The sequence below is a fragment of the Gadus macrocephalus genome, chromosome 3 (assembly GCF_031168955.1).
Source record: "Gadus macrocephalus chromosome 3, ASM3116895v1".
Taxonomy (NCBI): domain Eukaryota; kingdom Metazoa; phylum Chordata; class Actinopteri; order Gadiformes; family Gadidae; genus Gadus; species Gadus macrocephalus.
The window spans coordinates 2172510-2187350 of record NC_082384.1 but is presented as its reverse complement, the minus strand read 5'-3'; the positions used below and the strand labels follow the sequence as shown (position 1 = coordinate 2187350).

The 14841-nt window shown below is 46.6% G+C and overlaps 1 protein-coding gene across 1 annotated transcript in view; it reads right to left on the bottom strand.

Annotated features, from left to right (window-relative positions):
* Positions 1 to 14841, bottom strand: part of LOC132453330 (voltage-dependent calcium channel gamma-5 subunit-like) — a 146972-nt gene that overhangs the window by 58124 nt on the left and 74007 nt on the right. The window contains exons 4-5 of the mRNA XM_060046175.1: positions 6752 to 6838; positions 5867 to 6007 (exon numbers count right to left, since the gene is read on the bottom strand). Of these exons, the coding sequence (XP_059902158.1) occupies positions 5867 to 6007; positions 6752 to 6838 (228 nt within the window). The remainder of the gene's footprint in view (positions 1 to 5866; positions 6008 to 6751; positions 6839 to 14841) is intronic.

The window sequence follows — 14841 nt, the reverse complement described above, 5'->3', positions numbered from 1 at the left end:
AATAAAACTGTCTCGCTGTCCGACGCTGCGGTCCTTGCTGACGAGTACGCACTTACACATAAGCTTGTGTTTGAAAGAACTGTGCCGCAAGAGCGGCATGCTAAAAGCGATCACGGGGTTTCTGTCCAGTCGGGTAGACACGGCGCTTCGGTCGGTGAGGAGAAGCCCGTTAGGGAAGATAAGGGCACAAGGGAGCGTCCAGTGTGCTACTATTGTAAGAAGCCTGGGCACCTGATCGCTAGTTGTTATGCTCTGCAGGGGGATAGGCAACCTACGAAAACGGTGGTTTGTGTACGATCGGTTAGACCTAAGCCGGAGGTGACTCCTGAGTGTCGGGATTCAGAGCTGGACGTATATGCACCATTCTTGATGAGGGGGGAAGTGTCTTTAACTCAGGGGGGGAGTAAAGTGCCGGTGACTATTCTGAGGGATACAGCAGCGTCCCAGTCGTTTATTCTGAGTGATATTTTGCCCCTTTCTAGTGCGTCCGGTGTGGGTTCAAGTGTAATTGTCCGTGGTTTTGGGATGCAGTGCATGGGGTCACCGTTGCATACAGTCTACCTCGAGTCAGATTTGGTAACCGGTCCGGTGGTTGTCGGTGTTCGTCCCTGTTTCCCGATTGAAGGAGTGTCCTTTCTTTTGGGAAATGATCTAGCTGGGGGCAGGGTGTTGGTAAAACCTGAAGTGACGGTGGTTCCTATGGTTACGGAGAGTAACGATAGTTTGGCTCAGAAGTATCCTGGAGTTTTTTCTGCGTGTGCCGTAACCCGTGCGATGGGAAAACACCGGCCCTTGGACGATGAAGTTGGTCTCTCTGGCAGTTTTGTGGATGTGACTGCTACACCTATCTCTGGCCAGTCGTCGTCTGGAGAGGTTGGGGAGGTAAGCTTTTCTGAAGTGTTCGAAGGGCGTGGTTCGCTCGTGTCTGAGGAGGTGGCCGACGGTGTCGCTAAACCCGGCTCCGCCTGTACTTTGGCGGTGTGCAGCGTTGGAAGTGTCGGGGTCGGGATTGCGCTGGGGACGGGGGAGGATGATGTGGAGGTTCCGTCCAAAGCACTAGTGCAGGGGAGGTTAAAGAACTCTGAAATGTTGACTCATTTGGCTCACCTACCTGACCTTCAACGCGCTGATGTTGCAGGTTTGATCTTTTCACGCTTTGAGTTGTTTTCTGACGTTCCTTCCTGTACCTCAGTTCTGCAGCATGATATTGATGTAGGCGGTTCTCCACCAATCAAGCAGCATGCCTACCGGGTGAACCCGGACAAGCGGCGCCGTCTTAAGAAGGAAGTTGGGTACATGCTGGAGCACGGGATTGCTGAGCCCAGTTTGAGCTCGTGGAGTTCGCCCTGTCTCTTAGTTGACAAGGCAGATAAATCAGATCGTTTCTGTACTGACTTCCGAAAAGTGAACAACGTGACAAAGCCGGACAGTTACCCTTTGCCTAGAGTGGAGGATTGTGTAGATCGTGTTGGCAGCGCGTCGTACGTGACGAAACTCGATCTGCTAAAGGGGTATTGGCAGGTCCCGTTAACGGAACGTGCAAAGGAAATCTCAGCCTTCGTAACGCCTGATTTCTTGCAGTACAAGGTGATGGTTTTCGGGATGCGTAGTGCGCCCGCTACGTTCCAAAGGTTAGCGAACACGGTCTCGTGGGGTGTATCTGGGTGCGAAGCCTATTTGGATGATGTGGTGGTTCATTCTGATACCTGGCAGGATCACATGGAGCAGTTAAGTGAGGTGTTTGACCGGTTGGGCAAAGGCTGATGCGTTGGAGCATTTTCCTCCAGGCCTTCAACGTAGTTATTAAGCATATTCGAGGCAAGGATCACGTGGTAGCAGATGCGTTGTCGCGCTTGTAAATCAGTGTCTGAGATTGTTGTGTTTTCCTTGTTTTCTGTTTTTTTTGTTTGGGAAAAACTAAACTAGAGGAAAACACTAACTTAGGGTGGAGGTGTTACGCGCCTCCCCTTTTTCTTCTTGTTCCACCCGCTCTATTCTCTTCTTTCCTCGCAGGTGTTCCCGATTCCTGTGGGTGGAGCTACGGCTACTTAAGGCGTGGCCTGTGCTCCCGATGGGGTCTCTCATTCTGGCGTCTTCACGCTGACCCGAGCTGCCTTTTGAATCCTACTTGGAGGACTGCTATTTGTTTTCGTATTTGTTTTATATAGCGGAGGATGGGAACTGTAGGGAGGAAGTGCTGGCTTCGACGGCCCAATGCGTGGCTGGCCCAGGCTTCGTCCAACCCTTTTGTTTCTTTAATGAGTGTCCTTTTGTTGGAAGTTCTGTGAATAAACGTCACCACTATTGTGATCGGGAACTTTGGTCTATGTATTCTTAATACGTTGCGGGCCGCCGGATCGCGAGCCGTGTTGTAAGGGTGGCCGTAACAGCGATCTTCCGCGAAAGTCGGCCACAGACTTCCGCGATCTTCCAAGAGTCCGCGGCCGGGCTTCGCAGAGTATGCAGAGTATAATTAATAAAATAATTACTAGTTAATTACAGAGAAAACACTTACATTTGTGTTTTTCCAATCCTGTCGCATCTTTTCGCCCTCCATCTTGTCTAGGATATTTCTTGATTTTCCGTTTTCTCGCAAGGTATTGTGGGAGCAAGTCAGAACTGAAGCGCTTTGAGGGTGCCCATCGAAAATCTCAATTTTGAGGGGATGTTAGCCCTCCCCCTACCCCTTAAGCTACCTTTAAACGGGTATTGGGACATGGCTCCACGGCGCGTGAACGCGCAACAGCGAGGGTTAGGGCTGAGTTTTTGAAGCGAGCAAAGGATTGAGATTCAACCTTAATAGTCCGCCAAAGACGTTGACGTCGCTTAGCAACCGAAGACGCTGGGGTTGACAAGTTACCGGACTTCTTGCGGAGCGGAAGCAAAGACGCCATTAGAGGCAAAAAATCCTTTGTTTACCTTGACAGCGGTCAATTATACTTAAGTTGTGAAGGGCCCATGCAAGTGAACGGAGCGTTAATAATATAAATAATAATATAAAATAAAAAAGTTTTTTTTTGTTTTTGAGACGTGCCTCAAGTGGGGGGGCACAATCATTGTGGGGGCGGGCCCGGCCCCCTATGGCCCGCCCATAGCGACGGGCCTGTATCCACTATCTAAGCCTATCAACTGATCATAACCCTATCCCCTATCTCAGTGGTTCTAAAACTTTTTAGACCATGTACCACCTCGCAAAATATTTGTCTCCCCAAGTACCACCATTATGACCGATGTTATAAAATATAACAAACACAGTAGTGTAGGCCAGCAGCCCTATTCAGCCACTTACAGCTCACGTGGGAGGCATATGAACAATTGTATAACAACAACCTTTTTTGAAAAACCCTAATTATCATTAACTAAAAATAAGGTATTAGTCTGGGTAAGGAATCAGTTGTAAGATGATGTTTGTGATGTCTCCCAAAAATATATATATATTTTTACTGTTTTTTTGGGGGGGAATTCCTCTGCGTACCACTAAATAGCGCTTCGAGTACCACCAGTGGTACGCGTACCACAGTTTGAGAACCACTGCCCTATCTAACCCTATCCACTGATCATAACCCTATCCACTATCTAACCCTATCCACTGATCATAATCCTATCAACTATCTAACCCTATCCGCCCACCATAACCCTATTCACTGATCATAACCCCATCCACTGACAATAACTCTAGCCTCTAATCATAACCCTATCCACTATGTAACCGTATCCACTATCTAAGCCTATCAACTGATCATAACCCTATCCCCTATCTAACCGTATCCACTGACCATAACCCTATCTACTATCTAACCCTATCCACTGATCATAAACCTATCAACTGATCATAACCCATCCGCTGACAGTGTTGGGGAGTAACGGAATACATGTACCGGCATTACGTATTCAGAATAAAAATTATAGCTAAATGTATTCTGTTACAGTTACAATATAAATAGTTCATATTTAGCATACAGTTACATTGTTGTAATGAATGGATTACATGACAATACTTCTGTTTCAGCATTTTATTCCTGCTTTCACACCAACAGCATTTAGTGTGCAATAACCGAGTTTGGTCCCTTGGTTCGGTACGTTTGCGTTGGTGTGAATGCAACCACCTCACTTCCAAACTAACCCTGGTACGGTTCGCTTGAGATGTGAAAGCGAACGCACCTCGGTCCGATCCAGTTCTACAAAGCATATGCCTCTTTGGACGTAACAGGCACCCGCTCAGCCGCGCGCATTATGGAAATCATTGATTGATTAGCGGTAACTCCAAGACTAGTAGCAAATTGTCGGACCGTCTGGGAATTTGGACAGACAGCCACATAAAACATATGCTGGAAAACACACATAAAAATGCCAATGTATTTAACACATTCAGCTCTCTCTCTCTCTCTCTCTCTCTCTCTCTCTCTCTCTCTCTCTCTCTCTCTCTCAAGGCGATTTTCTAGGCAACACCTATGCACTTAGCTCAGTGAATTTATTTTTAGATGTAATAGCAAATATCTTTCACATGAACATACCCTTAGGCCTATAGTCTTTGTTCCACTACAGCAAATTATATAAAATAGTGCACTTTCAGGGAGACTTGGGCCAAACACATTCAGCCAGTTTGAACAGAAGAACACACCAGAATAGGCCTGTTTAGTAAGCAGGATTTGATGCCGCATTCCTACACTTATAAAATGCAATTCAATGTGGAAGTAATCCAAGTATTCAGAATACAATACTCAGATAGAGCGAAACGTTACATATTACATTTTTGGGCATGTATTCTTTAACTGGATACATTTTAAAAGTATCCTTCCTAACACTGTCCACTGATCATAACCTTATCCAATAATCATAACCCTATTCACCATCTAACCCTATCCACTATCTAACCCTACCACTGTTCATAAACCTATCCAGTGATCATAACCCAATCCACTATCTAACCCTATCCACTGATGCTTTATGCGTATGTAAGTGCGCAAGGCCTATGTAATGGTGTACTTCTTGGTGGAAACAAAAAAAGCAAACAAATACAGTACCAACAAGTTATTTCTGGACAACGGCGAAAGCTTAGTTTATTGAAGAAAATGTCATGCAAAAGTTTGTTGTCCTTCTTTGACGTCATCCATTGTTGCTCTTGCCTAATGGGTCACGTTCTACTCTTTCATTTAATTCATTAGCAGGCTAAGGCGGGGCAATTACCTTGATCCTGCCATTGTCTTTGGACTTATGTTTGTGTGTGTGTGCTTGCGTGTTTTTGCGTACGTGTATGCGGTGTGTGTGCGTGCGGTGTGTGTGTGCGTGCTGTGTGTGTGTGTGTGAGCTGCAGGTTGCTTGACACATGCGCACTTGACCAAGTGTGGAGGAGCAACTTGTTTGACAGGCCTGCTATTATAGAATTAAGATATTTTATATATTCTGTATATTATATATCCACCCCATCCGACATATGATTGGTTGACGAGCCCGCCCCATCTCACATATGATTTGTTGACGAGCCCCACCCGTCTCACATATGATTAGCCCGCCCCATCTCACATATGATTGGTTGACAAGCCTGCCCCATCTCACATATGGTTGGTTGACGAGCCCTCTCCATTTCACATACGATTGGTTGACGAGCCCGCTCCATCTCACATATGATTCATTTTAAAAGTCTTTGCTTTCCAATCAAATTGTTTTTCCAAATCCTCATTACAATTTTAACAGATGTATTACTATGTTTGACAATTTTTATAATTTCTAATTTCTTATTCAACCACATCTCCTCCATCTCCATTCATCTGGGACATGTGCTGCTAATGGGACTGTTAAGTGGAACAAAAGAAGAAGCCATGAACACGAGTAATTCAAATGTACTTCCTCCTCTGAGCTGCCCTACCTGACAGGATGAAGAAGATTCCAGAGACGAAGGCGAGCACGGTGTGGTGAGGCCGTATGTGGCCCACGTTGCTGAGGACGAAACCGATGAACATGAAGAAGAGGCTAACCAGAGGGAACGGCGTGGCGGAGCGAATCATCTCTGAGTGTACAGGGACAGGAGGAGACATGTCCTTTACTTCCACTGCAGCGGCCAGAGCACCTGAACATCAACGCCAGAAAGACTTCCAATATCACAGGGAAAGACACTGAATCCTGAGGAAGATTATCCTATCACAGGGAAAAAAACAGAATCCTGAGGAAGACTATCCTATATCACAGAGAAAAACGCATATTCCTGAGGAAGACTATCCTATATCCAGGGAAAGACACTGAATCCTGAAAAAGGCTATCCTATATCACAAGGGAACCTAACCCTACTCCAATTGAACCTAACCTATCCAATCAAATCAAATCTAGTTTTACCCAACCTAATGTAACCCTATCTAATTTTACCTATTCTAATCTTAGCCTTATATTATGAAACCTATACCAATCCAATCTAACCTAATTTAATCTAATCCAATCAAAAAATGAACTGCTAACCTGAGTCGTTTGAGGAGGTAGTCAGACAGTTTGGTGCAACCTCACTTACTGAGGGACTGGTTTACAGACAGAGTGGTGGAGATTCACTTACTGAGGGACTGGTTTGAAGACAGAGTGGTGGGGCGTCACTTACTGAGGGACTGATTTACAGACAGAGTGGTGGAGCGTCACATACTGAGGGACTCATTTATAGACCAAGTGGTTGAGCTTCACTTACTGAGGGACTAGTTTACAGACAGAGTGGTGGAGATTCACTTACTGAGGGACTGGTTTAATGACAGAGTTGTGGAGCTTCACTTACTGAGTACGCTGACAGTGGACTCTGAGGTCAGCTGGCCGTTGGTGGGCATCATGTACTCTATAGTGAAGCAGCGTCCTTTCTCCTCCCCTGGAGCAGGAGAAAGAGAAGCAGACATGTGAGCTCTGGTTGATCTGAGGTATCATGGTCTACAAACTGTTACAATAAACTGGTTTGAGGAGACCAGTAAGAGTCACTAGATGAAATGTGGCTTAGTAAGACTGGGGTGCACATTGGGCCTCTCCAGATGAGAGGAGACAGAAGGGGTGTCCCAGGACAGCCAAGCACAAGGCCCTGAACCAGCAGGCCGGTGGAGCCCAGCCAAGGACCGGGGTACAGCGCAGCTACGGCCACAGGCCACATCCGCAGCTAGCCGCCCCTGGGACCAGCCCGCAGGAGCATCCCCTTCTCTCTCTGTCCCCCCCCTCCCTCTCTCTGTCCCCCCCCTCCCTTTCTCTGTTCCCCCCTCCTTCCCTTGTCTCTCCCCCTCTACCCTTTTTCTCTCTTAATGCCCCCCCCTCTGCTCTCTCTGCCCCCCCCCCTCTCTCTCTCTGCCCCCCCCCCCCCCCCCCCCCTCCGCACTCTCTCTCTTTCATTGGCAGGAAGCAGCTTGTAATCAACCCTGCTGAATAGTGTGGTCGTTACGTTACTCATCCATAACTGAATTAATTGAGGTTTAGAGCTGTGTGTTTTTTCCCATAGATCCTCCGTTCATGTTTCATGAAGCCGTCAGATGCCTGTGAGTGAGGGATTCAATTATTTCAATTAAAGCTAGGGTGGGCGATTTTGGAGAAAACAGCCGTTGAGATTCCGTCACGTGCTCTCTGGCCCGTCCCTGCCACGCTACCTGCTGTAGCTCCTCCCACCGAACGTCAGTTATGCGCGTTCATGTGAATTCAGTTACATTGATAGGAAGACGAAACACCATGTCCGATCCCGAGGTAATTAAACATTAGTGCTGATTGCTACATAAGTACATATATAGCATCAACATCTTACTCACAGACATACCATGTATGTTATCTTAAAATCATTGCCATTGCGCTGGTAGGCCTAAGAAAGGTAGCTGTATCAGCCAAGCAAGATAGCAAACTAATTGCAACTGTAGTTCGTTAGCATAAGAACAAAAGCAAAAAAAAACTAAAAAACTAAACAAAACCTCCTTCTCCATGATAACAGAATTCTTCTAGGTCTCCCTCTTATCAATATTGACAATCGATATGATCTCTTTACTGTCGTTGTCCATCGTTGTGTATGTACAGTACTGTGCTGAAAATATATATATATTTGTTAAAATAACACAGAAAGCCAGATTACACACAAGGAAACCGTCACTTCAAAGCGATCGCGAAACTGAGCTAGGCTGCTGCTAGCTTACAACAACGTTATAACAATACATGGAATATCATATGCTAGACTTCCCTCGCAGTGCTTATCTTGGCAGTTGTGTCAACGTAGCTTTTATACAAACGTGACTCGGACATTATCCACAGTTGAGTTGAAGCCTAGGCCACGTGTTAGCACAATCTCTGTGTTATTCTGACAGCCAGGGTTGGTGTGACCATAACTAACCTATAAAACGGACCGGGAAAAGAACCATCGGCTGATGCAAGACATCCTACAGAACCGTATTGAAATGGTTACATTACAGAACCGTAATGTAACGGTTATCGTGGCTTTGCTTAGTAAAAAACCATACCAGCCGACACTTTACATATTCATCGCAATATACCATGGAGGGATAGCACAATTCCTTACCTGTCTATAAGAAATATAGCCATCTCAGCGTCCGATTTTAAGTTTCTCCGGTCACGTAACTCTCTCCATCGCTCATAAGCCACGCCGATGTTTACTCTGGTTTTATTTCGAGCTCTCTCCGCCTCCCTTTTAGTAGCTGTCCTTTCAACAAGTGTCTTTCCTCTTTTTTTCGCTGTCTTAGTGGTGTTAGTTGATGGTATCCGGGGAATGGGAAATTTATGGGCCGTTGATGAAGACACGGCTATTCATTTGTTGTTCGCCGTAGTAGTACAAAACTGTCAGACCGCTAGGCTCGTGAACGCTCACGCAGGGACGCACCAACGTCGTTGCCAAGGTGACCGGACAGTCCCACAGCCAATAAGAACGGAGAATCTGAGCCTCGCTCTGATTGGTCAAAGTGTACATGAGCGGTGGCAATTTTTGGGTGCGGCCCACAGAGGCAGGGGAGAGCAAAGTTATGAGCAGATATTCTCAGAGCACTTCACCTACATATAGCTGACTGGCTATTAGGACAGTTTTGCCAAATATTACAGTAAAGAAATTACCCACCCTAGCTTTAAGTATGCCTGCAGAGATGTAGCTAAACCCAGCGTGGGGCCAGCGGGACCTCGTTAGCTTGAGTCTCCGGCCTCCTCTGGTAGAGGCTGAAGGTAACCAAAGAGGGGGTCATCACTATCAGGGCCTCCGATACTTCTGATACCATTACTTAAGCTATCAGTGATTAAGTAGAGAAGTGATTATGTAAAATAATCACTTCACTTCACAATTATTTTACATAATCACTTCACTGGACGTCGTGTATAGCTAGCGTTCAGGGGAACCAGAACCACTGACCCCCCAGTACACAGGGCCGAGAGACGACCCGGGGCCGAGACACAACCGGGGACTGACAGACTACCCGGGGCCGAGAGACAACCCGGGGTGGAGACACGATCCGGGGTGGAGAGACGAATTCAATGTATTTTTACTGCGATGGGAGAGAATTAGAGAGGTGGCTTTGTTCGAATAACACGTTCTGTATACATTCACTTTCAGCTTGATGGAAGTTATTGGTTATCGATAGCGTCCCTAGCGTCCCTAATGAAAGCTCCGCCCTTGAGTTGAGCACAGATGTGACGCTCTTACTCAGCAGGTGACTATATCAGAAAGTCCAAGGTCATTTGATAATAGCATGTTTTTAACCGAGGGAGGGAGCCCTCTATACAATTTAAACCAAGTTGGCCAGTGTAGGGCTCCCAGCAGCCCTACACTGGCCTCAATATCAAACTCAACCCCATCCTCACCAGTCCTGTTGGTTGACGGGGCGACTTGCCTGCATGGTGTAGGGGTCTTTTCTGGGTCAACATTCTGAACCAGGACAGCTAAATGGGCAATAGGGCCAGTTGATTGGTCGGACAGACCAATGAACACACACACACACACACACACACACACACACACACACACACACACACACACACACACACACACACACACAGCCCATTAGTCCTCTGCAAGAGTGTGCCCTGCTGAGCAGCTGAGAAAGCATGTTGCGTAAGCACCCAGCCAAATGAGCCCCCAGGGCTGCGGCCCCAGACTGAACTGGGGCAGCTCACAGGCAGCTTCACCTCACTATATGCCCATGCAATTCACTAATGGAGGTGGTGAAAGGGCATCAGCCTTGGTGTTATGTATTGCAGGTATTTAAAGGTCCCATGACATGAAAATCTATCTTTATGAGGTTTTCTAACATAAATATGAGTTCCCCCAGCCTGCCTATGGTCCCCCAATGGCTAAAACTTGCATTCGTTGTAAAACGAGCACTAGGTGTTCTGCTCGCCTCTGAAAAAACGGAGGCTCAAGCGCGCTGATTTGGAATGTTGTCCCATATGTCGTCATAAATGATCCAACCTCACCCCTTTCTCTGCCTTGCCCGCCCAGAGAATATGCTGGGCCATTGAGACACGACCGTGCGAGCGCCACATGTGTGTGTGTGATTACACACACTGTAACACAAGTGTTTGCTGTTGGTGTTATGGCGTATAACATGTCGGTTCTTTGACATCTCTTGTATTTCCACAATGAGACTGTAGTTGGGGTTATCTCAGCCATGGTTGAGAAGGAAATGGGGGAAAGGAACTTTGCCTTTGACTCCCTGAAGTACATGAATTGCGACATGCTGCCTGCCGCCGGTTGCCGCGAGGCACCACCACCGCGAAGCACCACCGACCGGCAGCGGGCAGCCGGCAGCAGGCAACGGGCGGATCAGTCTACTTCAGATTGATGTGGAAGTGGAAGAACCAGAGACGTCGGAGAACCCGACGAGGTCGTTTGTGATTCATAATATCGTCTGGAGGCGCCCACAGCTTTTGGCCATGATCATATGTATTATATGATATAGATACCTATTTATTATATATTATTTAGACATAGAGCTCCAGGACTGTAACGCAAGTGTTGTACACTTCCTTGTTATTTGGATAACCATTCTGCTGATGGTGTTATGGCGCATAACACGTCGGACTCTCGTCTCTGTTATTTCCACAACGGGACTCATAGTGGGGGTTATCTCAGCCATGGTTGAGAAGGAATTGGGGGAAAGTAACTTTGGCTTTGACTCCCTGATGTACATGAACCACGACATGGAGGAGAAAGGGATTGTTGGCCGTGAATGTCTCCCGCTTGAGTCCCGCTTCCCGCTGCCGAGGGACCACCACCTTGGCGCTGCAGGAGGCGGTGGTGCCTAAGCGCTGATCGCTGCCGAGGCGGTGGTCCCTTGGCAGCGAGTCTCCAGCGGGAGACAACCGCGGCCAACAATCGCAGGCAACAATCCCTTTTATCCTCAATGTCGTGGTTCAGTCTACTTCAGACTGGACGCCAAAGAACCAGAGACGTCGGAGAACCCGATGCGGTCGTTTGAGATTCATAATATCTTCTGGAGGCTCACACAGCTTTTGGCCGTGATAATATCTATTATATGATATAGATATCTATGTATAATATGATATTATTTAGATATAGAGCTCCAGGACTCCAGAGCGCATGGTACCGTGGCTGCAAACTGCTCAGGGCCAAAACCCCACCCTCCTCCTTGACCCCCCTCTCTCCTCCTCATTTGCATTAAAGCTACAGACACCGAAATGGCGCATTTGGGGAAAGCTCAATGTGCGACTGGCTCGTAGTGGCTGAAATTCTGCACCACGGTTGAATTTCGGGAACGTCTTCAAATACTGTGTTTTGGGCCTACTAATATCTATATTAAAGCATCCATAAAGTAGCATGCCATGAGACCTTTAAGAAAAGATAAAGCTTTAACTTTTATCCTGAATGATGTCACTTTTCAAATGCAGCCTATAACTTCCTTAAAAAAGGTCTGAACTACAATGTGTTTGGGAATTAGACTTTATAAAATCGGTTTAATGTTGTGTTACACTTTAGGATTGTGGGTAGTGTAGTAGTAGTAGGTGGATATAAATGACATCACGAATAAAATATGTGTTTTTCTAAAAGCTAGATGTTCAAGTCTTAAAGGTCCCATGGCATGCTACTTTATGGATGCTTTAATATAGATATTAGTCGGCCCAAAAATACAGTTTTTGAAGACGTTTCCCGAAATTCAGCCGTGGTGCACAATTACAGCCACTACGAGCCAGTGGCACATTGAGCTTTCCCCAAATGGTGAGGCCGTATGTGGCCCACGTTGATGAGGACGAAGCCGATGAACATGAGGAAGAGGCTAACCAGAGGGAACAGCATGGCGGAGCGAATCATCTCTGAGTGTACAGGGACAGGAGGAGACATGTCCTTTACTTCCACTGCAGCGGCCAGAGCACATGAACATCAACGCCAGAAAGACTTCCGATATCACAGGGAAAGACACTGAAGCCTGAGGAAGATTATCCTCTTATCACCAGCAGAGAGACCTCTCTCTCTGCTGGTGATAAGAGGCAGCAGAGAGAGAGGTCATGTTTCCCGAAGCTCCGCTAGGCATTGGAAAAAACTACTTAATTCATCGTTCAGATCTACTTTATTTTATTCCATTTCATGATCATAATACTTAACAATATATAGTTTGTTTCCGTCGTCCTCCATTGCTCGATTCAACAATACATTTTTGCTTTTTATGACTCCCGTGTCAGACCGCAGCAAAAGCCTTGGACTTTCCTATCGCCAACATGCCTCTGTACTCGGATATCTCAGGCACGGAGACTGGGAAATGCACAGACTGCACCAAACTGCGACGGACAGTGGCTTTATTAGAAACGAGACTAGCAGCATTAGAAAAATGCAAAGGACTTCTCCAGGATACAGTGCCGATGGGTGAGTTTGCTGAGCTAATTCAGACAAATACACAACAAGATGATCAAAGCTACACTGTATCCTTCCCGAAGACAAGAGAGAGACAGTTCCAGCTGCATCTCACTGGCACAGAGTCGGCGCTAAGCCAAAACAACATACCCAATTGAATCAACAAGTTCACTCAACGCCAAATGCTAAGCTACCCAAAACTAAAGTTGCATGTATCAGCCGGATTAGCCCGTCACTGAAGTTAACCCTGCCGCTGAAGAACCGGTTCCTGCCACTTCAAAAGTCCACGAACGCGCCTGCCACCCGTGCACCCTTGAGCACGAGATGCGTCCGGACAAACAGTGGGGACAGAGACCGACCATGAACCCGTCGCCAGAGAGGTGAGCTGTGCATGTATCGGCCACCCGTGCACCCCTGAGCCCCGAAATGTGTCCGGACGGACGGTGCGGACAGAGATGGAACAAGAACCAGTCGCCACGGAGGCGAGCTGCGCATGCGTCTACCACCACCACCTCAAGCCAACAAGGGCCCATCTCACAGAAAGCAGATGAACCAGACACTCTGATTATAGGAGACTCAACCATCAAGGATATAACCGGTAAGAAGATCAAAACATGCTACTTCCCAGATGTGATGGTTAGTGATATCAACCAGAAACTCGACACAATCATATTGGAAAACCCCAAAATCTCACAGATTATTGTGCATGCAGGACTTAATGATAATCAAAGAGAACAGTCAGAACTTCTGAAGAGGGATTACGCTGATCAGTTGGATGCACTGGACAAAATACACATTAAGTCATTCATCAGTGGACCCATACCGGCAGTTGACAGGGGAATAAACAGATTCAGTCGTCTACTTGCACTGAATACATGGCTTTCCAGAGTCTGTAATGAAAGAGGAAGGGGATTTATTGACAATTTCAACTTGTTCTGGGGGCGCAAATATATTTTCAGAGCAGATGGCCTACACCCAAACAGGTTAGGGTCAAAACTGTTAAGAGACAATCTTCTCTTCTCGCTTTCCCACAAATCTCCATGGTCTGACGCACAGGCCACATTCAGAGCACAGGTTGAGAAGAAGCGAGACTACAGCCTCCCTGACACATCTACTCTGCCACTATCTGCCACACAGATAGCAGACAGACCAAAGGCCTTGAAGAGAGACAACAGCCTGCCCGACACCATGGACACCGTGCCTTCCCCCATCGCTGATGCTGGCTTGGCGAGGAACGGCCACCCCCCTCCTCTGCACTCCCCCATCGACGATGACCTCCAGCCTCATCTCTCCCATAGCCACAACAACAACTCCAGCTCCACTGTCTCCTCCCTTTTCGGTTTTCCAGCTGAATTTAAGAAACTGGAATATGGCATCAAACTTGCATCGGTGTCAATGATAGCATCGCCACGTCATGGCCACAGGCTGATAACACCCAAGCGGAGGGAGCCCCAGCCCCCCCCCCCCCCTTGTACTGATAGTAGTCCTGAGTATTACTGAGACAAAAAAGGGTTCAGCCGTAGACAAAGTATAAAGGACGTTTCGCATAATCTGCTGAACTCAAGGTTGCCTACGTCAAAACATGGCAACTTTTGCATTCCTGCTGTAACCACTAAGAGAGTAAACAAAGGGTAACTTAGACACACTGCTAACCTCACAAATCTCATACATATTGCCTCCAAACCAAAAACAACCTTAAAGCCTATCAACAACACCATCAGGATGGGTCTACTTAATGTTAGGTCTCTTAATAATAATAATAAATTAAATGTATATAGCGCTTAATATGGTACTCTAAGACGCTTAATAACAAATCATTTTTAGTTAATGATTTTATTACCACCTCTAAACTGGATTTTATGTTTTTAACTGAAACATGGCTGGAACAAAATAACAGTGCAACCGTTCTGATAGAGACAGTTCTTCCCAATATATATATATATATATAACTTTTTTGATGCATGTAGATCTGGAAAAAGAGGTAGAGGGGTTGCTGTTATATTTAAAAAGGTTTTTCAGGGGAAACAGATGTTATTTGGTGATTTTCC